The 22,089-nt window shown below is 40.4% G+C and overlaps 1 protein-coding gene across 1 annotated transcript in view; it reads right to left on the reverse strand.

Annotated features, from left to right (window-relative positions):
* Positions 1-22,089, reverse strand: part of adgrb2 (adhesion G protein-coupled receptor B2) — a 143,341-nt gene that overhangs the window by 30,352 nt on the left and 90,900 nt on the right. Inside the window, exons 17-22 of the mRNA XM_040121623.1 lie at positions 11,802-11,905; positions 11,358-11,460; positions 10,667-10,817; positions 7,122-7,191; positions 5,559-5,625; positions 3,233-3,318 (exon numbers count right to left, since the gene is read on the reverse strand). Of these exons, the coding sequence (XP_039977557.1) occupies positions 3,233-3,318; positions 5,559-5,625; positions 7,122-7,191; positions 10,667-10,817; positions 11,358-11,460; positions 11,802-11,905 (581 nt within the window). The remainder of the gene's footprint in view (positions 1-3,232; positions 3,319-5,558; positions 5,626-7,121; positions 7,192-10,666; positions 10,818-11,357; positions 11,461-11,801; positions 11,906-22,089) is intronic.

Consider the following 22,089-nt stretch of genomic DNA (forward strand, 5'->3'; position numbering starts at 1 on the left):
TGTGTCATCATTGTCTTTTCAACCGAAGTTTTACGAATTTGCGCGGCGTTTTTCCTTAGTTTTGGATCCTAAATGGTATCTTATAGCAGCATACTGTATATCAGGGACTTTTGTTGCTGCACTGCTTGGATATTGTGAACCTGTAACCATGAAGGAAAGAAAAAATATTAAAAGCTTTAATTCATGGGTCCCATATTTTCTGGCTATTTTCCTGGAAACTTTCCTTGGAATTTCCTAAAAGATAGCTGGTATTTAGCTTTAAATTACTAGGATGTTTCCAAGAAAAGCCTATGCAACTTGGTACTAATCATAAGGGAAATGGAGAAAGTGTTAGTTGCTACAGTAATTAAGTACCTGCTCATTATATTCAAGTTTTAAGAAAAAAAATAGGGAGAAATTATGTAGTAAGTAAGTGAAAAATAGTTCAGAAACTGATTTTAATATCCACCAGAGCTAACAGGAAATTAGCTATTTGTTGATTAGATAATATTCCATTTGGCACTTCCATAAATTTGGGAGATTTGTGAGAAACAGAATTGAGATGCCAAGATATCCTTACTTTTAGTCCCTAATATGGGACTAAAAGTTCCAAAAACACTGGATTAAGCAGCATTTTCCTCAAGATTGACGAAGCTCCTCCGGAAGACATTATACAACTGTTTTCACAGGTTGTGTAACACTTTTCCTGACTAGTAAATTGACTTTGACATGTAAAACTGGGGGAATGCTCCTTTACACGACATGGCACCTAGACACATTCAAGCATAATGCAGCAAAATTCTACAAAAAAAGATCTATAGAGAGAAACTTAAATATAGGCAGCTACAGTATATACTGTATTTAATGTCGCTGGGAGCTTGTATGTGTCAAATGCTTTGTCAGTTTTTCCTCATTCCATTATTTATCTCCATGATGTGACACTGTGACCACCTGTTTGAGGTGGTTAAGTTAATATAATGAGAGCCTGAAAGTTTAGGCAGTTAGAGTAATGTGTTCGACAGCAGCAGTTGTTGTTGTTATTGACCACCTTGCTGACATTGTGCTGCCCTGATGTGTTAAGCCTCCGCAATACTGCACTACAAACAAGTTAAAACAAGCTCTAGAAACCATTCACAAATACAGTTCGACACAGGTCAGGTTTGCTCTGTATGATCTGAGGAAAATCCGCTCTGGACCAAAATGTGCTGTCATTAAATAGCGGCGGCTTGCAGTGCAGGTGTTTTTCCTTTCATTAGTTTGTTTTCTTTTTATCCAGACAAGTCTGAATGTCATCCTGCATCATTACCGACAGCCAGAGATTAAAAGGATGGAGGAGAGAGAGAGGAAGACGGAGAGAGGATGATAGAGAGTAAGAGACACAGAGAGAGGAATGGGGAGATAGAAAGATGAAGATGGACTAACATGGCGCTGCTGGCAGTCGAGCTGGACAGAGCGGTGCTCGAGATCACGCCACACTTGGAGCATTTCAGGAGCAGTCGGCTACGCCCCTCCGCTGGGACACTTTAGGACGTGTGTACACACAGACAAACAGACACACACACACATATACACCAAACCATGTGGGGGTGGGTGGGTGGGAGGAGTGGGGACAGGTGAATGTGCAGGTGTCAGAGTTGCAAAAGAACCAAAAGAGAAGAAAAAAAAATTAAGAGAAAAAGTGGACACAACAAAGAGAGGGAGGGGAAAAGAAAGACAGGCAAATTAAAACCAGATCATAAAAAGTAGCAGCAATGAAAAACAGTCAGAATACAAAGATTGATTCAGAACAACTAGAGAGAATGTGAGAGACGGACATTGCACTGTTACAGCAGACTCATGTGGATTAACAGATTACAGTGACACAGACAGGAAATACACCAAGCTTCTTATTCTACGGCCAGGGTATGGAGGTATGTGTGTGAGTTATTCATCTGTACATGTGTCTGTGCACAATGAAGCTTTACTGGGGTGTGAGAGAACAAAAAGACTCCTTTGGTTGTTTACTTACAGTTGACTACTCAGATGGAGAGAAACAGCGTGTGTGTGTGTGTGTTTGTGTGCGTATATACTGTATATTGCGAGTGGAGAATGATAGGGCCATGCGCGGGCTATGCTACATTAGCGCCCCATCACAGCTCATTGCCTTAGTGCCAGCCACATCCCCACGGCTTCATAAGGAAATACATTACACTAATGACAGCCTGTCCTGTTAGCCACATTACCAACTACTGTGTGTTGGAGTGCTTAGATATGCATGTGAGTGCGTGTTTTCTTCTATGCATACACTTCTGAGAACCTGAGAGGAAATGTGCTTAATACTCGGTTAAGACCAAGGACTTTTCCCGTAACAAAGAAGGTACACCTGTTTGTGTGTGTGTGTAGGTGTGTATGTACACATTAGCCGGTTTAATCTCATTTGCATCAAAGGGTAACGAAAGCTAATCAATCCCCGGAGAGCCAACGTCTACTGTTAACCCTTGCAGCTATACACTAATTATCAATTTCAATTCGTGCAAGATATAGAGAAATTGGAGGAAATATAATGAGGGAGAGAAAACAATAGAATCAATAGGTATGGAAATGAAAACATGGATTTGGCTGAGAGAGCTGAGGCAATCTCCTTACTTACGATTAGGAAAAATAATAAACAGCCGCTTTAATAGAAGTAATGCTGTAAATGGATGCATATGCACGCATGTCTTATATGTATGCATATGCGTGTGCATGTTTGTCAGCAGGAAAATCTTCTAGGATATCAGTAGTGCATGAGGTTTCATTCACATAATCCCGCTGTCCAGTATATAATTAGGTTTCCACCTGCCATTGATTTTCATATCCACAGTATTCATCTATGTCACATAAAACTGAGAATATTAAATGGAAACCGTATGTATGTGGAAGCTATAGTGAAATGCTGATAGATTTCACGGAGCACGAGAACGTAACAGATGTCTTGTCATTTTGTTGCCAAATTGGATGGTATTTTATGGTTATTTTTTACTGGAGGCACAGCTGTAAAAGTAGGTGTCTGTTCAGAGACCCTTGAAAGCAGCTTGAGTTAGTTGCCATGAAAATGTTGTCTCCCTGAGTGTGTGCCTTTCAGAGGGTAAAGTATTTCTAATGCCGAAAATTTGTAGTCGGTTCCCAGCAGAAAGAATTGTGTGGATGGATGAGAAAGTGGAGTGTGTTTTGTGGGAGTGTTTGTTAAGGCTTTTTGTGTGTGAGGTGCAGAAGGTTTAGGAAGTCAACTTACCCAGCTCGCTGCTTTTTAGACTTGTCTGAGATGCCGTCTCGAGACATGAGTTTGTTAAACACCACAATTCCAATGAGCATATTCACCTGAGAGAGACAGAGAAGCGAGAGTGATCAGAATTGCTGTAATAGACGGGTTGCTAACAGGGATTCAAATCATGCAGTGTATAACAGCTTTTCTATCTCCCTTTCTCAATGTTCCAGTGGATTGAAGATGACTTTTTTAATTGTCCCACACACTAGCAACTGAAAGTGACATTGCTTTTGCTGTCAGGGCTCCCAGGCTGACTTGTTTTTGGCTTGTCTCAGTGTACCTATACTGTGTACGCAATGCATTCCTTTCCTTATTAGGGTCATAAACTGAATGTCGGTTTGGATTCCTTCCTTCATCTTTCACCAACAGCAGGTCGTGGCTAGGCAGAAAAACCTTATATATTCTACACACGGCTGCTAGAAATCCTGAAGAAAGAGCTGAGTAGCTGAGGAGTTCAAGTCTGACTTTAATGTGGTCAGTTGAATTTCCAGTTTTTGCAGCTTTTGTAGAAGCCGGATTTTTCCTTGAAGCCTATTTCTTTCTCTCTCAACGGTATGGTACATCTGGCAGTTTTTACAATTTACTAAAAACTCTCTCGCTGATCTCTTTCCCTCTCACGAGTGTTGCTGCTGACAACTACCTACGATGTGCCAGATTGTGAGAGCACTATTGTCATGCCAGTCATGTCTGGCTACAGCTATGTGAGTCAGCATCATCCCGCTCTGCTATTTGCCCAAGGCCAGGTTCTTTAATTAGAGAAGGGTCCTGTGGGAAGGTCTGTGTTCTGTGTTCTCTGCCCGATGTCCCACTCTCATTACAGCTGTTTGTTAGAGTGGGACCCAGCAACAACACCAGGGGCCGGGGACCATCAACTAGCAGCTGGGGTGGGGAGAGCACATCGACATTGTGGAGGCAGAAATGAAGGAAAGTTGGGAACATACCAATGAAGACTGATAAACAACTTACAAGGATAACTGTACTTTGATTGACATGATGGCTGCAACCTTTGACCTTTTACACATACATGTTCCAAAATGGCTTACCTTTATTTCATTCTAATCTCTTAATTTTACTATTGTAGATTTAAAATGAATGCATTTCTTTAGATAAAGCACCAACCATGTGTGTACTTTCACAAAGAATTGTGAATCTAAATTTGCAGGTCAAACAATTTTATTAAACAACACTTTTATTACTTATAGGAATTACGTTCCTTATTGGTTTCTATGCAGTGTTTCTGACTGTGTATCGTTTAAATAATAGTAATATTTGGAGTCACTTTACTATCATGATCATGAATATTCAGTATTATATAATCCCACATTCCCTGCGTCCCAAACTGCAGCTTGAAAGAATTGTAAATTTATTTTCAGGAATTTACTTCAAAAACAGACATATCACTCTGCACGCCTATGACGCTGTCTGATGGGCCATACAATAAGTGTGCAAGCAACAAGAAAAAAAATCACACACATGAACAGACACAGAAACACAACAAACAACAAAAACAACAACAGCAGCAGTGGCAGCAGTTACCAAAATAAAGTTCAGTACCCCATCCAGACTTATTAAGCTTAGTGGTGGAAATATCCACCCAGGGATTCATTTAGGAGAAATGAACTAATCCTACAAACAGCCACATACAGCAGCACGTAACAACGGATGATTAAAACACAACAGAGAAGCAATAAATGCTCTCAATTTTGCTGTATAACAATATAGATTTATATTTACTTGTTCCTAAAATCTCTGTTTTATAGCAACTGGCAAAAAAAAACAAAGAACACATTATCACGATCGTGGTGCACCCTGTTAGTCACATATTGACGTCTGAAAAGAAGTTTTTATAAAAATAAAAGTAGCCTTAAGTGCATTGGGTACAGTGACTCACACTTTAAAAGTACACATGAGTGAGCGATTTAGCTGCTGGGCTAGAATTCAGTCCATACATGTCTTGCATTGCTGGGAAGCTCTCGTCTGCTGGAATATATTTTTGTTTTTCTGGGCTGACATTTCAAACTCAAGGATCAAAGTGCTCATGTCGTCATTTTGTTGTGTAAACTCTGGATGCATATGCTCACACGTGTGTGGGAGTGAAGGGGAAAGCAAAATTCTCAGAATTCAATGGGCTGCTGCTTTAAAGCTCTTAGCTCAGAGGGTAACTATTTACAAATAAATAGTTGTAGCACTAATATTTAAAGAATTACACAATGTAACCGTTGAGACAGGGAGGCTGGTGCATCGGAGAGTGATCTCGTAACTCATGTTGAGCGAGTATGTCGGACAGACTCACCAATACAATGACAGCAGCAGGCCCAACAAAGGCATAAAGCAGACCACCCTCCAAGGACAACCAGCAACTAGAGAAAGAGAAGAACAGAGAAGCTACTAATGCACAAAAAGCAGCAAAATCACAGAACTACTGGTGTGTAAAATATCACTTCCACACATCCAGCTCTCACACTTCACTTGCCGTGAGTGCCAAGTGCTTAACCAATTAAATGTCACATTTACTTCAAGAGTCTTAGTAAGGGACAAAGCAGTCATTTCTATGGGTAGGTAAGTGCCTGTTTCTGTAAATACTGCCCTCAGTGATGAGCCGAATTTATTATGTATATTACCTTAAACATATCCTCAAACTGTACATGGGTTTGTGAAGTTTCATTTGGCTTGAAAGCTATTGAGATTTAATGAGTTTAGATGTGTCCTCCAGTGATGTCATCAGAGCATACTGAAAATCCCCTCTCGCTAAAGGGGAAACAAAAGTTAAAAAAACACACGGCCCCAAAAGCTAATGTGCAGTCCTCATATTAATGAGATGTTAAGCGAAGAAAGAGGGAACGTGTTTGTATCTTTTAAAGTGTGTTTTCATTTAATCGATTACACCCTTGACCAGGTATGTCCTTTTCAGAACACGCAAGGTAGATAATCTTGTCACCTCAATGAGACAGATTTAGTTCTAAAGGCCATAAAAAAAAACCTATTAGTTGAAGGACAGAGTCCACTGTAAACACATAAGGCTCTTCTAAAGAAGAACAGTTTTGGTTATTATACGTGTAAGATTTTTGCATTTTTTTATTCTTTGTCCCTGCTTTTCACACTTGTTTGAAATGGGTGGGGCTTAGCTGCAATATAACATATCCCAGTGCACCAGTCAGTTTAGCAGCATTTGGATCAAAAAGTATAGACAATTCTGGGGTTGTTGCTTATGCTGCCAGTGTTGTCAGGCAAATCCGATCAAACCACACCCATATGGTCCTGAAGAAGCAGATTTAGCTCTTAGCCCTTAGAGTTTTTGACCTTTGAACTCTTAATAAATAATGCTTAAGGATGTTTTTTCCTACTTTAAACAACTACATGACTATTTAAAGTTACAGAGAGAAGCTTGAAATAGATTTTAAACCTTGTTTTCAGGGACTGTAATGTTTTTCAGGTAAAATTTCTACAGTCCCTCTTGCAGCTAGCATCCATAACACTATGTTGTGTCCATTAAATGAGGACAAACTAATGCAAAGGTGTATTTTGCCAGGGGCATGCTGGGACAGGTTTCAGTACCCCTGTGACACAGAATGGGAATAAGCAGGTATAGAAAATTGGATGGATAGAGATGAGGGGAGGAACTGACTGTTATGGTGACACAAATAAGCTGACATTCCAGGTTGATGCATTCAGCTGATTATAGCAGAGATGAGCTGTCTAACTAAATAAAAAATAAAACTGACCTCAGCCTGAAACCTTAAGGGAAGGAAAGGCAGATACACTATTTCAAACGGCAAAGGGAAAACTCTGGCATGCTTTGAGAGGTCAGCAACAAGGGCAGTGGGAGGTACAAACGGGTATTAGAAGCAATACTCACTAGCTGGCTGTGCCGTAACCTCGTGCTCTCGTGAAACCCACTGACACTGCTACAACAAGGGCTGGAAGACCTGCAGACGTTAAAGAGAGACAAAGATCAAAAGGGCGAGACAAAGGATAAAAGGCAGCCTTAATGGGGATGATGAAGCATGTCAGCCAAATAAGATTCTCAAGTGTGAACAACTCCGTACGGCTCCTTCCATTCAAATGCTAAGCAGCCATGCAATAGCGCGTAAGATGTGCATACGCGGCTGAAAGTGACTGAGTGCTCTGCACGTGCTCCCTGACACAAAGGTCTAGCTACTGGCATGAAAAATGGGCTCAGATTAAACTTCATCGCAGGGATGAAAGCTCTGATTTAGCATTTCAGGACATTATTGTTGCCCTGAAATCTTGTGTACACTGACACTGCCAAAGGTGACCCATACGTGCAGCGTGCCTGTGCGTGGGTGTGTGCGTGACACTGTGAGTGTGTGAGCATGTGAGGCTGAGGGAGAGTTTATAAAAATGTGAGGTATAGCATGGAGTGGTCAATAAATCATGCATTAATTAGCTAAATCAAGCAGTCTGTGTGTGACTGCTGCATGTGGGTGTGGTTGTGTGTGTGTGTGTGTGTGTGTGTGTGTGTGTGTGTGTGTGTGTGTGTGTGTGTGTGTGTAAATGAGAGCGAAAGAGAGTGAGACTGAGTGTCACAGAGCGCGTGCCAGAAAAAGAGGGAAATATGTTGGGCCCGTAATGAGCTTGGCTCTGAAATATTCATGTAATTAACAAAGCTGTGATTATGGCTGCAAATGAAAAGCAATTAGAAAACGTCACATTAACATTAACAAATAAGATGGTGGGGAGCCAGGCCGGTCTGCTAACTAGCATGCGCAAAGTTTCAATTAGACAACAACAACATCAATCTTGCATTTAGAGATATATAATACAGTAAACTCACATCTATACATCAAGCATACACACTCTGCTACTTATGTAACACAGATCCATTCACAGCCCAAATCTCCTGTTTCCATGGCAACTGATTTCAATCACAGAATTTGGGGAGAAAATTGCAAAATGGACGGGAGGAGGATAAGCTGTTTGATCCTCTCCATTCTGCTCGACTGTTTCATGCATTTAATGAAAGTGTATCGACTAATTCTATAGCAGCCCTGTACACCCAACACACACACACACACACACACACACACACACAAAAACAGAAACAAAAACACAAACACACACACACACACACACACACACACACACACACACACACACACACACACACACACACACACACATACTGTGTCAATATCTCTCCTCTCTATCTTTACTGTACAACATCTATACATTCTCCCTGCTCTGTATCAGGTAAGGGCATCAGTGACTTGGCAGATCAGACTGGTGCGATCAATATCGAGTGAAATGAACAGACGGTGTGTGTGTGTTTGTGTGTGTACGTGTGTGTGTGTGTAGTGATGGGGGTAGGGATTTCGGTTGTAATTTCTAGGGCTATCTCGAAGCATCTTGCCAGTGTTGTACAGATGTTATCGTGTGTTTTGATTATCCCCTAACATCCCTGGTGCCTGTTGCATAAGGTTGTAGTACATTGAAAGGACAGCATAATAGAGTGACACGAAGGCTGAATGGCACAGAGGAGTGAGATTACCTGTACCCTGAACATACAGTGTGACACTCTTTTTGACTGTGTATGCATGTGAAAATTCATGTATAACTTTCGCTGATTGGATAAAATTGTATTAGAAACTGCAATGAATGTCTGTAAATTTAAATGAAATCGAGTCCTTAAGGCAGCAAATAATAGTATACAGCAAACAAAAATGGGATATAAATGAGAATAGAGCAAATGAAGGTTATTAAGCATGCAGCCAACAATTTCAACACATAATAATGAGTTACATTTTCATTTAAAATGTGTGCCTGTCTTGCTGCTGTCTGTCATCAATTCATGTCATACAACAGTGGTTCAATCTGCCACTGTAATATTGAAAGTCTCTTTCAAAATGCAGTAACTACAGAAATTGAAGCCAATAAACACAAATATTTACTGGCCAAAATGCTTGACTTACATGTGATCTCTGGGTAAATCACATCAGCAATATACTATACCCAGTACATGGCAGTAGATATTAGTGCTTATGAAGGTTTGTTGCCAAACAAAATTAATGAAGTCATTGCGTGTTTGCATGTAGCATGCTTATATGCATTTGTGCATACACAGCAATGGAAAAGTTGTGGTGTTAAAAGAAAACTATGACTTCAAATATTACAATTATCATCATCAAATGAAGACTAAATGAAGACTAAATTATGATGTGAAAGATGGAAAAAATAACTAATTATTAAAAATAGTATGCTCCCAATTTGCAAAAACAATATCCTCAACTGCCCAAAACTTATCTTTTCTTCACAAGTTGATTTAGGTGCTTGGCTGGTTTTGCTAATAAGCAGCATCGCAAAGTGATTTAATGTCTCTGATAGTACTCTTAGCTAATGTTACCATTTAGCCAATAATGTTTAGTCACAGACTAAACGTATCCACAGACCCACTGAAAATGTGACAAGAAGCAGCAGCAAAACAGCTAGAATAAATCACAAAAACATGCATATTAGCATGGCACCATTTACACATTTACACACAATCTAGCATAAGATTATATGTGTGCTGCAGATGTAAAGCTAACATTTCTTTCAGTTGGCTATCTTTCATGTTTATAGGCTATCGATAGGAATGAGTGCAGGACTAATGGAGGCTGTCAACCGTCTTAATCTTCATCTAGATGTTAGCTAAAGGACTATTTTTGTCTTGCTGCTATCATATGTTTCAGCTGCTTGTGTAAAGCTAAATCCGAACAGTGATAACGAGATAATGAGAGAGTGAAAATAAAGCATCCGCTCTGCATTAGAGAGCACAGGTTGGTGCAGTAATGTCAAGTGAGCGGCTGGAAGGACAACTGTATCTATGGGGTTAGTATGTTTTGTAAATTACAGGACGGGGAATAAGAGTGCTGTGTATGTAGCATTACAGTCTGGCATTAACAGGTGTGCAGTCTTTGCTCAGCTAACCTCGCGATAGACGAGAAAAGAACCTGCAACAATAAAGATGGTGCCTAATAAAAAAAGATGTAGCCTAAAAATGTTGCATGAAAAAAAAATAGACTTTCAAATTTCACTAACACTAGACTAAAATGTCTTTAGTTTTTGTTGACTAAAACTAGACTAAAACTAATAATCAGTAGACTAAAATGTGTTCTCTGAAGGAATGGTCTGTTGAGTCAAAAATGGAGGAAGCTACCATAGCCTATTAGTTGTGTTGTACAAATACTAATGTGTCTTTTTAATAAACTGTGTTTCCTGTTAGCCAGTCTGCTGGCTCAGAGAGCCATTTTTTCCCGTCTTTATTGAATGAAGCAATGTATTAGCCAGATGATTTCACTGTGCCAATTTCTGGTGTGACCATGCTTTAAAACTAAAACTAAATAAAAAACCAGGTGCCAAACTTAACACTGCAGTCATGTTTGCGGAAGAGTGGATGCTCACCCCAGCCGAGGCACAGAAAACGCTTGCGAATGAGTCGTGACCTCATTTTGCCAATGACAGCCAGGTAGGACTGCCATGCCTCTGTCAGCACCCAGCAGAAGGAAGCCAAGAAGAAGAAATGCAGGAAGGCAGCAGTAACAGTACAGAGGCCCTAAAGAGAGAAAAAAGTCAGGGAGAAAGAAAGAGAAAAAAGTTGGAGACATTTTATAAAAATGTAAAAAAATAAAAGGTACTTTTGTCAGAGATTTCATAATGAATCATCTCTTAGGACTAGTCAGCATAGGAAAAAGGAAAACTCTGCAAAATAAAGAAGACAAAGGGAAAAAGGGAGTCTGATCGAGGGAGTCTGTGAATCTGAAGAACATATTTTGTAGAAGAATAGGAGTTAAACCTGGCTCTACCGCGTTCCTGATTTTGATCAGTACTGACCTCTACGCAGTGATTGCTCAGGGAACTCAGAGTCCTTTGTCCCAAAAATGGCCTCACTTTGAGAACTCCACTAAATGAACCATGACTACCGTGTTTTTTTTTTTATTGACAGTTTTGTTTGTAGGCATTATTACACAAGGCTTGGTCTCAACCAGTATCCTTGGAATCATAAGTGTGTTGACTTGGTTTACTGTGGAAATGCAGTTTCGGTGTGTGGGAGTAGAATTTTCTGTACGTTTCATTTTGTGCATCAGTGCCTTACCTTGCTAAGAGTTTGAGATTGTCCAACCAAAATCAATAAATTGGAGGCCAGGATAGAGAGGCAAAAATTCACCAAAATGATCGATCTCTCTGAACGGATATACCTACAGAGCAGAGGACAAGAGAGAAGGAGCAGACAGAGAGGACAGACGTGAGAAAAGTATTGATGACAGATTGATGGACTGAGCAGCAACTTTTTGGACACTGCAGAGTCATTAACTTGATTTTGCCATCTGTCATATGTGTTACCACAAAACTAATCACCACCCCCTGCTGTAGTTGAACCATTTGTTCCTTATTAGGCCTCACTGGAATTCTGACACAACAGTGGACGCACATGTGATGAGTAGCCTGAATAGTCGTTGGGGATGTGTGAATGTAGACACATGCATGACACCATCAAGTCTGCGTGTCGTGCGTATATTGTGTATGTGTGTGTTCTCACCTCCAGAAGGCAGCGTAGATTAGCAGCAGGATGAGCAGAGCGGTGCAGGAAACCCCACAGCCCACCATGAGGGGCACAGAGGGCATGCTGGTGGGACCCATGTCCTGGAGAGAGTGAAAGGGAGGGTAGTAGTTAGTAATAGTTACAAATTATTGCTTCGCATTATCCCACAGATGTACCTTCCTCAACAAACCCCAATATTTTTGATGTATTATTATAATACCAAAAAACTACATCTTATTTAAAGTCATATAATACGGCATATATGACATATAATAAGGCATATACCATGAGATGACAGAACATGGGAACACAAGACTTGAACTTAGAAAATGTAAAGGTGTCTTTACAGCGCCTTTGCAACCCTGCTTCGTGGGCTTAACATGGATCAGGTGCTGCTTTGCTTTGCTATAAGAGAGTTAACATGAATTTATACAGTAACTACAGGGTTACTGCTTCCTCACAGTAACCCCACTACAGACCTCAAACCCTCTTAGACAGTAATTCTGCTCTTCTCCATTGCAAAAATGACAGTCAAATGCAAGTCAGAATGATTATTCTTTTAATTAGGTGACCAAAGAAAATTCCATGACTTTCTGTAAGTGCTATGCGAAGGCAAGTGGACTCGCTTAAAGTTCTTGAAGACGTTTCGCCTCTCATCTGAAAGGTTTCTTCAGTTCTACCTGACTAGTGGGGAGTTCCAGGTATATATATCCTCTGGTGAGATCAGCAACACTTGTGAGTCGTTGAGGTCACATGATTCGTTGATCCTCCCGGTCATCAGGTGAGTGATGACTGACATCCTCACGAGTGAACTTGATGTTGGCTCACCGGTGTCACCAATAGTGGCTAATCTCTACATGGAAAAGATTAGCCAATTTTCCAGGAGCCGCCCACAGCCACTGGTTTAGTCATGTGGATGACACCTGGGTCAAAATCAAAACCCATGAAGTTGAATCCTTCACTGAACATATCAATGCAGTGGACAGCAAAATCAAGTTCACTCGTGAGGATGTCAGTGGAAAAAGCCTAGCCTTCTTGGATTGTACGGTGCACATTGAGAACGACAGAAACCTCAAGACTGAAGTATACCAGGAACCCACACGCACAGATCAATACCTACTGTTTGACTCTCACCACCCACTGGAGCACAAACTGGGGGTCATCAGAACCCTACACTATTGGGCTCAGAATGTTCCCACAAGGTCAGAGGGGAAAGAGAAGGAACATAAACACATCAAGGAAGCACTTAGAACTTGTGGTTATTCCAACTGGGCCTTTGTCAAAACCACAAATGAGGCAGAACAGACAGAGAAGAAAACTGCAATTAACAACATTGTCATTCCCTAGGTTGCTGGATTATCTGAAAAACTCAGGAGGATCTTCTACAAACATAACACCCCTGTACATTTCAAGCCCAGTTACACTCTGAGGCAAAAACTTGTCCACCTTAAAGACAAAATACCCAGGCACAAGCAGAATCACGTAGTTTACTCAGTCCAATGCACCGAGGAATGCACAGACCTGTACATTGGGGAAACTAAACAACCGCTACATAAGCGCATGGCACAACACAGGAGAGCCAGTTCCTCAGGTCAGGACTCAGCAGTCCACGTGCATCTTAAGGACAAAGAAAACTCTTTTCAGGACAGTGATGTACGCATTTTGGCCAGAGAAGACCGATGGTTTGAAAGAGAATTGAAAGAAGCCATCTTTGTCAATCTGGAAGAACTGTCACTAAACAGAGGAGGTGGTCTAAAACACCACCCGTCAGCCACCTTCGAGCAAGTCCAGTTGCCTTCGCAGTGCACTTACAGATTACCATGACCTGGATGACTGAGAATCTTCACAGATAAATTCCATGGCACAATATCGTCCATACTGTCCACCATGTTAAACATCCTGAACAAAAACATTATCTACAGCAAAGTGACAGTAAAATGCAAACAAACCTGAGTGTCCGTAATGTGTTTGAAGCTAGTTTCTGACTCTAGGCTTCTAGTAAACTGTAACAAGAAAGTATTTACCTACGACCAACAGTCTAAATGGCTGTCTGGGAATGTAGGGTTTACTGTAATATCCAGAGTCATACACAGGGTTACGTGTTAGTTAGATAGATAGATGTGTGAGGGAGAGTCATAACTGAATTTGGAAGAAATCTGGTTACTTTGATGTTGCCTTTATAGATTAAAGTAATTGTTGGTAGATTTCCTGCCTGGGACTTTCAGTATCTATTAACTATTACACTCCCTTAGTTATGATCCCTTTGTCAGCCCATTTTAATGATAGCCTACTAATTATATGCAATTACCTTCAATTACAAGTACAAAGGTCTTTTAGATGGAGCTGGATAATACAACATAATTGGATAAAACACATTATTACACTCTTCTGAAAGTTGCTATTTGTTAAAAGTAGTGCGCCTTTCTTGACTACTGTGATTTGACCTATGGAAGCATTACCTACATATCTAATATTTATAATTATGGTTTCAGTTTATTGTTATTTACAATGACACACGATGACTTTTTCAAGAAGTCAACCAACTGCCAAGGTAGAGAATGCACACTGAGAACCTGTATGATGCAGGCTCAAGAAAAGTTTCATTTACACCTGCTTTTTTCCCCCATTGTATAATTTCAAATGTAGAAGGGTAAAAGCATTAGACCATGGTGCATAATTAAATGATTTAGGTCATGATGTACAACGCACCTCTGCTTTGCTTCTCTCCCGAGATGTGTCTTTGAAAGGACGAGGAACAGACAAATGAAGCTATGTGGAGAGCCCCCTGCCGCGTTCTAAATGGGCTTGATGCTTGGCCTGCTTTTAAGTTCTCAATCACACAGTTTACCTCAATTTACCTCCTAGGGTAGCTAGCCTTCTCTTTCATCCCAAAGATTTATCACTGTACACACGGGGAACAAGGTGTCTTTTACTTCAAATAAAGTACATACTCACACAAAAAGGCACATCCACGCAGATCAGTCAAGTAACTGAAAGTTAGTGTTTAAGCTGCATGAATGTTTGTGTGTGTCTATTCAAGATGAGCTGAAGGCAGAGGAAGAATGCAAGAGAGAGGACTTCAGAAAAGGATGAAGAATGCAAACTGAAAAGAAGGAGTAGGAGAGAAATTCAGGGAGAGATGGAGTGGGAAGAGTTAAGGACAAGTAAGAGAAAACAACAAGTAGGAGGAGGAAGAAATAAATAAGGAGAAAGAAAACGAGGGAGTCAAAGTTTCCCTTTTAGTGGTTTTCCCTGGCCTATCAAAGGAAGCCAGTTTCTCTAGAGGAAAGTGGCATAGGTTGGAATACCAATACAGTACACACACAAACACAGTGGGAGCAGAATGGAGGTGAAACATAATCAAAACCACCTTATAAGAAAGGAGAGACCCCCAAAAAAAAGAGGAAGAGGGGATATGACAAGCATCTGTTTCTCTGTTTCAGCAAAAGGGAAGGCCTAGGAGGAGAATGAGAGACAACAGAGACTCACTGTGTTTGATATTATGCAGAGTGGAAGGTCAAAGGATATACAGGCATTTGTGTTTTTTTGAGGTCTGACAGATCAAACATGGAGGATGCATGGGGAATGGCAAGCACACACTCACTCGCAGGCGCAGATACACACACACACACACACACACACACACACACACACACACACACACACACACACACACACACACACACACACACACACACACACACACACACACACACACATATAAACACACACACACTTACACAAGCCTATTGAATTTCCTTTTCTCTCCCTGTCTCTTTTACTTTGTCTTAAATTAGCCTCTACCAGACAAGTAATGGAATAAATTATAGTCCTATTTGTAATTTTCCCGGTATACATCTAGAAATTGTCCCTCAGCTTTTCATCTTGTCAATTTGTCTAACGGTGTTTTCTTAATTGATATGGTTAGGTTATGTGTACGCGATGAGATTAAGCATCTAATTTCATAATGTGGAAGGATCCTACAAATGAGGAAATGAAAAAAAAGGAACCCCTCCACCACCACCCCACCCCCGGCACACAGACAGAGACACACGCTCACACACAAAACAACACACATAAAGCCTGAGGCTACAGCGTGACAAAAATGCCCTGCCCTAAATAGATATAATGATATTATGTTGCAGTTGGAGGAGATATGTGCCTGTGTTTTGTGTGTGCACATTATATGGGTGAGAAGAGCGAAAAAACACAGAGAGAAACTCAGGATTAGAAAGAATGGGCTGAGGCTCTGCTGTGTATGGCCAGGCTCCCCTGGGCAGCTTGGCTACCATGTGATGGAGAAGATAGCTATTTTCAGCTCAGGATGTTTAACCTACTTATCTCCTCTCACTGACACTCCTCCTCCCTCCACTCCTACCTATCCTGCTACCACTCCCCTGCCTCCCATCTCTCCCCCTCTGTGTCTTCCAGTCTTCCCTCACTTCCTCCCTACCTTTATGCCTTACTCACTCCTCAGCAGTGGGTTCCTCCAACTCTCCTCTTTCGCTCTATGTCCATCTGAACCTTACTACCTCTTTTCCAATAACTCTTTGCTCTTTTAAAAAAAATTCTAGATAGTCATATGCTCCTTTTTTCTCCGCACAGGTACAGGCATGCAAATACACTAGTATACACAAGCAGAATGTGCCACTTTAGAGACTTTACATCTCACTAATCTCTTTTTCCTGCTATTCACTTGCTTGTTTAGCTGTCATAGCACTAGGTAAACATAACCTGTGATATGCTTCAACTGAATCAATTCCGCAGACCCTCGAGGGTTCAACTCGACAGGCTCTGACTTTAGTGGCCCTCAAGACAAGCCATAAGTCTCCTTCCAGTTTGTGACAACCTGAAGGGCTGACAAAAAAATGTAAAGTGCAGGCCTTATCCTCAGGTATTTTTTTTTTTTTTACATACTATTGAGGTTTGGACTGCTTGTTGAGGCTAAATGTAGAGTTTCACCTTCAGAGCAAAGGCCTAATATAACACAAAGTTCTAACTTAAAGCCAGTAGCACTGACATACACATTTTTTTCAGGGCTACTATCAAACCATCTTAGTCCAGTGATAGATATACCATAAAAGAACTTGTTGGTACACATACATTTCATCAAACTTCAATTATGATGGGCATATTACGCTCCATATTTTGTTCAAAAATTGTATTTTACACAACAAAAAATATAAAAAGAAATCAGAGTCAAAATACACGACGAAACACTTCTTGACTTCTCACTCAAATAGTTATTCTTGGACCGTGTGCGTGCCTCCTCATCCAAAATAACACTTTCAACTCAATTTTAAAATGTCTAATTAGCCAGTAAACCTGTCCTCTCCACATCAGTGCTCAACCATTACGCATCTTCACCGGAGAAACACATCTAAATAATTTCACCTGTTTACTCAGTCATCATTTGCCTTGTCACCAGCTAACCTTCAATTAATTCGACAAGGGATTTAAAGATTATAAAGTGATTCCATACAAAGTACCTCATAAATTTTAGCAAACCCCATCTTATGATTACAGTTGACAGGTGTAAGATATTTGCATATCGTAACCTTGCAGTTTTGCTTCATTGAGGGAAGGCCTTTTTTGTCTTACTAAACACTGTCTCCGGTTAAGTTATACAAGTTTTTACAGGAGAAGCTGACATCAATTCACATTGTTCTTTTGAGAAAGTTGCTTTGATACAGTAACTGGCTTATAAATAAGTTATAGAAACACGAAAGGCAACCCCTCTTCTCCATGCCTGCTTTATTTTTCATCTCCTAGCCAATGCAAGTTTTTTTGTTTGCGTGCTCATCTATGGTGCTGACCTTTTCACTTGCATTTCTGGTTACCTGCTTAGGCAAGCACAAGATATGATTTCCACTGCCGCTTTGAAAACAAGTTGGACAGAGGCACTTGAATGCTGTAATTGATTTTAACACAACTAGTACAGCTGCCTTATGTGATGACAAAGATGATGCAAAGATTAAATTACTTGATTAACTAGAGGCACAAAATGTTGAACTGACTTTTATAAAGCCAATACCTCCTTCAACTCCAAATCCCATGATCCCTATGAGCACTGTGGAAGCAATGAGTCCAGACATATCCGTAGGGTTTATGTTCCCACTGCAGTCATTTTGGGAATTAAGTGGCTTGGTTTATTGTATGGCTTCATGACCTCACTCAATCAGCTCCTCTTTCTATCTCTTTCTCTCTCTGTCTCCTCTGTTTCTCTAAAGTAACAACCTCTGTCTTGTGTCTGATAGTGAAGGTTTCTCTGTAGACACACAGCAGAATACACAAACACATACACACATGGAAATCTCAGAGGCTATAGAAAGTAAACAGGATTAACTGGCTATCCCTCACTCCACTGTAAACGGCCTGTAATGGCAGCACTGCTTCTAAATCCTTCCATCTCTTTCTCTCCCCCTTTCCTTCCCTCCCTTTTCTATTAAACATGGCGGTTAATCCTCAGCCCCCCTTGTCCCTAGCGCTGTGGCCCAGGATAAGCTGTCAGAGCTAGGCTGCTGATACTCAGCTCTGCTCCAACAGCCACACAGCCTGGACACAGCATATGAGTGTGTGTGTGTGTGTGTGTGTGTGTGTGTGTGTGTGTGTTTTGAGTGTCTAAATGTGGATTTTTGTGTGTGCAGATGTGTCCGCATGCATGCTTGTGTGTATGTTTGTTTTTTAAGTGCAAACGTCCATACCTATAGTTGTCTGTTTGCATGTCTTGATGTGGCTGGGTTTTAGTATGTGTTGCCAAACTCAGTCTGTCTCTCTCTTCTCTTTAATAGAACCCAGTCTCCACTGGAATAAAAAGCTAACTCTGGAGCACCATAAGCAACAAAGTGCACTCAGCACTGGCCAAAAACAGCTTCTGACTGAGAGCCATCGACACAACAACACTGACCCATACCTTCCAGTCCTCAGCACAGGGTCTAATGGTGGTACTGGGGGCTGAATTACGAATTGCTAATGACTGACACAGTCTTCATAGATGTCACAAATGTCAAAAAAGTCAATGTGTTTTCCCTCCTAGTCCTCTTTCGATCAACATGGCCGACCTGCTTGCTGTGTGGCGAGGGAAAAGTCAATATTGTTCAGTTGGAAGAGGAGTCATAGGAACCAGAAATAGCAGCTGGAATGACCCGTTCAGCTTATAGGTTGCAGCCATGTGTTTTTCCATATAATTGGAATTAATGTTTCACCGAGTTCTGTAATAGGTGCCAGACCCCTGTGAAGTAATTCAAGCTTTGAGGGACAAAATAATGAATAACTGCAGTTAGTCATCTGAAGGCCATCAGCTTATTTTGACCCTTTTCCAGGGGAAGAGGAGAAGGGAATAAAATAATAGCTCCTACAGTATGGTATAGAAATCTCTTTTCAAGCCAGCTTTTTATTGGAGGTTTAAACTTTGTGAGAATTTATTTGACTATCCATTTCAGAGCCTAGAGAAGGGTAGGGTTTCTAAAATCTAAAGGGCTAGTTACTTTCATCTGCTCAGTTGTACCACTGGTGACATGAGCAAGATGTGGCTTACCTTATCCAAGTCTGGATGGATTAGATGGCTTGATCCATCCAAGTGAAAGTTAAAGATAGCTGTCACTTGGATCCATCCATCCAAACTTGGAGGTGGCCAGCGACAAAGGCGAGGATGATGGTGATTGGTTACCATTTTAGACATGATTGACATTTTGAAGTTCTTTGAATATATTTGGGAGCAAGACAGTACCTCACAGTATGATCCCTCTAACTTTTTGGAACCTTTAACCTTCCTGTTATACAGTATATCCCTACTGTGTGACCTATTTGACACAATTCAAGTATTTGCAGACGTAATCAAAATTAACTTAAAGAGACAGAATACTGAAAGAAAATAAGCATATGGAGAAAGAAAACAGCCCCTATCACAAATAATCAAAACAGAGTTGCGAAGTTGGAGGAGCCATTTCTTGTGCCCTAGGTTCTTGAAGAAAAAGTCTTGGTCAAAATACAAACAATTACATGAGAAACTAAATTAATCTTTGATAAAAGGTAAAATTTAAAAAGCGAGGTACAAGCCTGCGCACATAAAAACGGAAGAATCAAAGTTAACGTTGACTCCCAAGGTGCATTTTGGCAAGAAAATCCAAACACAGAGCTTAAAAATTCCATTACATTAATAATATATTAATATACTGCTAACAGTAGGATCCTCTTGAGAAGACTGAAATACAATCTACAGCTTAAATAAATTCATTTTATTTTTCTGGGTCAGTTTTGGAGGAATTTCGCAAATATGGGACTTTGTTTATCTCCCTACTGCAATGACGATGCATTTTGAATTTGTAACTGCAACAACGCCCATGGTTACTATAATACTTAGAGCCACCTTCCATCAGAAAAACATGATTTCTCAAAAATGAAACTTAAGTAGCTTAAATCAGTGGCCATAACAAAAACCTATGAAATGGTTACATTATCTAGGAAACTGCCGTGTTTTTATGTTAAAGAGGAATTGATGATATCATTAAACCGGAATCATGTTATTTTTAGCTACTTGGGGGCAGCAGAAACAAGTTGTGAAGACAACATTTACATATCATCACCTTTTAAGTTGATACGGAGAAGTGGTTAGCAAGCACTTGCTTATTTACACATCTATGAGTTACTGAGCAACATTATCATTCATTTGGGGTTATGTTTGTGTCCAACTGATGAGTGCAATTCAAATAATCACTCTCTTTTAGCTCTGTTTTTGGTCTCTACCAATTCCTGAGGGAAATGTCTGGCTCGTTAGCTACAGTGGGTTTTTGCTGTAAATAGCCTGCCTACTCTGGTCGAAAGCAACACTCTGAGACCAGTGAGGGTGAACAGTAAAGTTGAGGCTGGGCAGCTGAACAATGAGCTAAAACTCACTACAAAGCTCCATAAAACCAGGGCTGCAGATGCGGGTGATAATCTTCTGTAGGTTCATCACTACACGGGACCCCTTTTACATTATCACATTGTTTTCACATTGTCATTTCATACATAGTTATTATGAAAATGTGAATTATAATCAATGTAAGAAAAAAACTTGAAAGGGGAATTTATATTGGGGAAAACTACCTGTAGAAGCAGCAGCTCCATCCAGTTTGCAACTCTATAACTCTAACAGCTATGTACAGCTTTGACTGAGGCCCCCCTGACTTTGTAATGTGTCTTTGGAACACAGGGAGGAAAAAAACACAACATCATCAGCTAAAACATTGGCAAAGATGACGAGAACATGCAAATCATTTCACTTTGCCACATCCATGAGATGTATTTTTTGTGTTTGATATAGAGTGTATGTGAAGAAAGGGATATTTTTAACAGTAATGTTTTTAAAAAAAGCAAATGGTAAATACACAGCACCAGTGAGTGCTATATGGAAGCAATGTTTTAAACTGAAAAGGTTACTCGGGTATAGATGTCCCCGTGAGTGCAAAGCTGTTTATCTCATCAACACTCTGGTTGTTACTGCATTATTACTTAGTGCAGACATTTCCTTTCCATCTCTCCATCTATCTCTCTCTTTCTTTCTCTCTCTCTCACTTAGCTCTCCTGGCCAGCTGAGACCAGACTGCCTTTTCTGTTTGGTTGAACATTTCCTCCCCAAAATCCTCCATTCCTCACAATCACTTCCCATTTCTGTGACACCTGGAGTTACCCTCCAGTGCTTAGTAGGGATCTGCTTTGCTGACTCCATTTTCTAAACTAACCATTAAGAGAGAAGAAAAAAACCCATAGATTCATGTTTGTAACGAAAGAATTTACCTAACTCAATCTCTTTACACTCCCCTGATTATTTATTGTAATCACTGTCACCGTGGAACATTTTGTGAGCACAGCAGTCTAGGCACTGTGATATGAAGTGAGAACAACAACTGAAAGTGTTAACAAGGTGAAAAGGAGGGTGAAGGAGGTGAAAAAAGTAGGGTGATAAAGAAGGAAAACTGATAAGAAGACACATCAGTGGAAAAGGGAACGAAGACAGTGGGTATCAATAAAAAATTGGGTAAGGTGTGCATAGAAGGTGGTTGTGAAATAAATGGGGTGACAATGTGGGCTGTTATACAGCACAGTTAATGAATTAGAGTCTGTTGGACGAAGAGTATCTGAGAGGACAGTGAACTAAGAGCTGTCAGGTCTTTGGATGTCAATTAGTGCAATACAGCAGATTGGGTCATTGTATCAGAACAGGCATTACCCCAAACTGCTAAAAAGCCTTCTTTAATCATGTCAAACAAACACTGCAAGCCATGTGAACTATTTATAGAAGTGC

This window comes from Xiphias gladius, chromosome 24 (assembly GCF_016859285.1).
Source record: "Xiphias gladius isolate SHS-SW01 ecotype Sanya breed wild chromosome 24, ASM1685928v1, whole genome shotgun sequence".
Lineage (NCBI taxonomy): Eukaryota > Metazoa > Chordata > Actinopteri > Istiophoriformes > Xiphiidae > Xiphias > Xiphias gladius.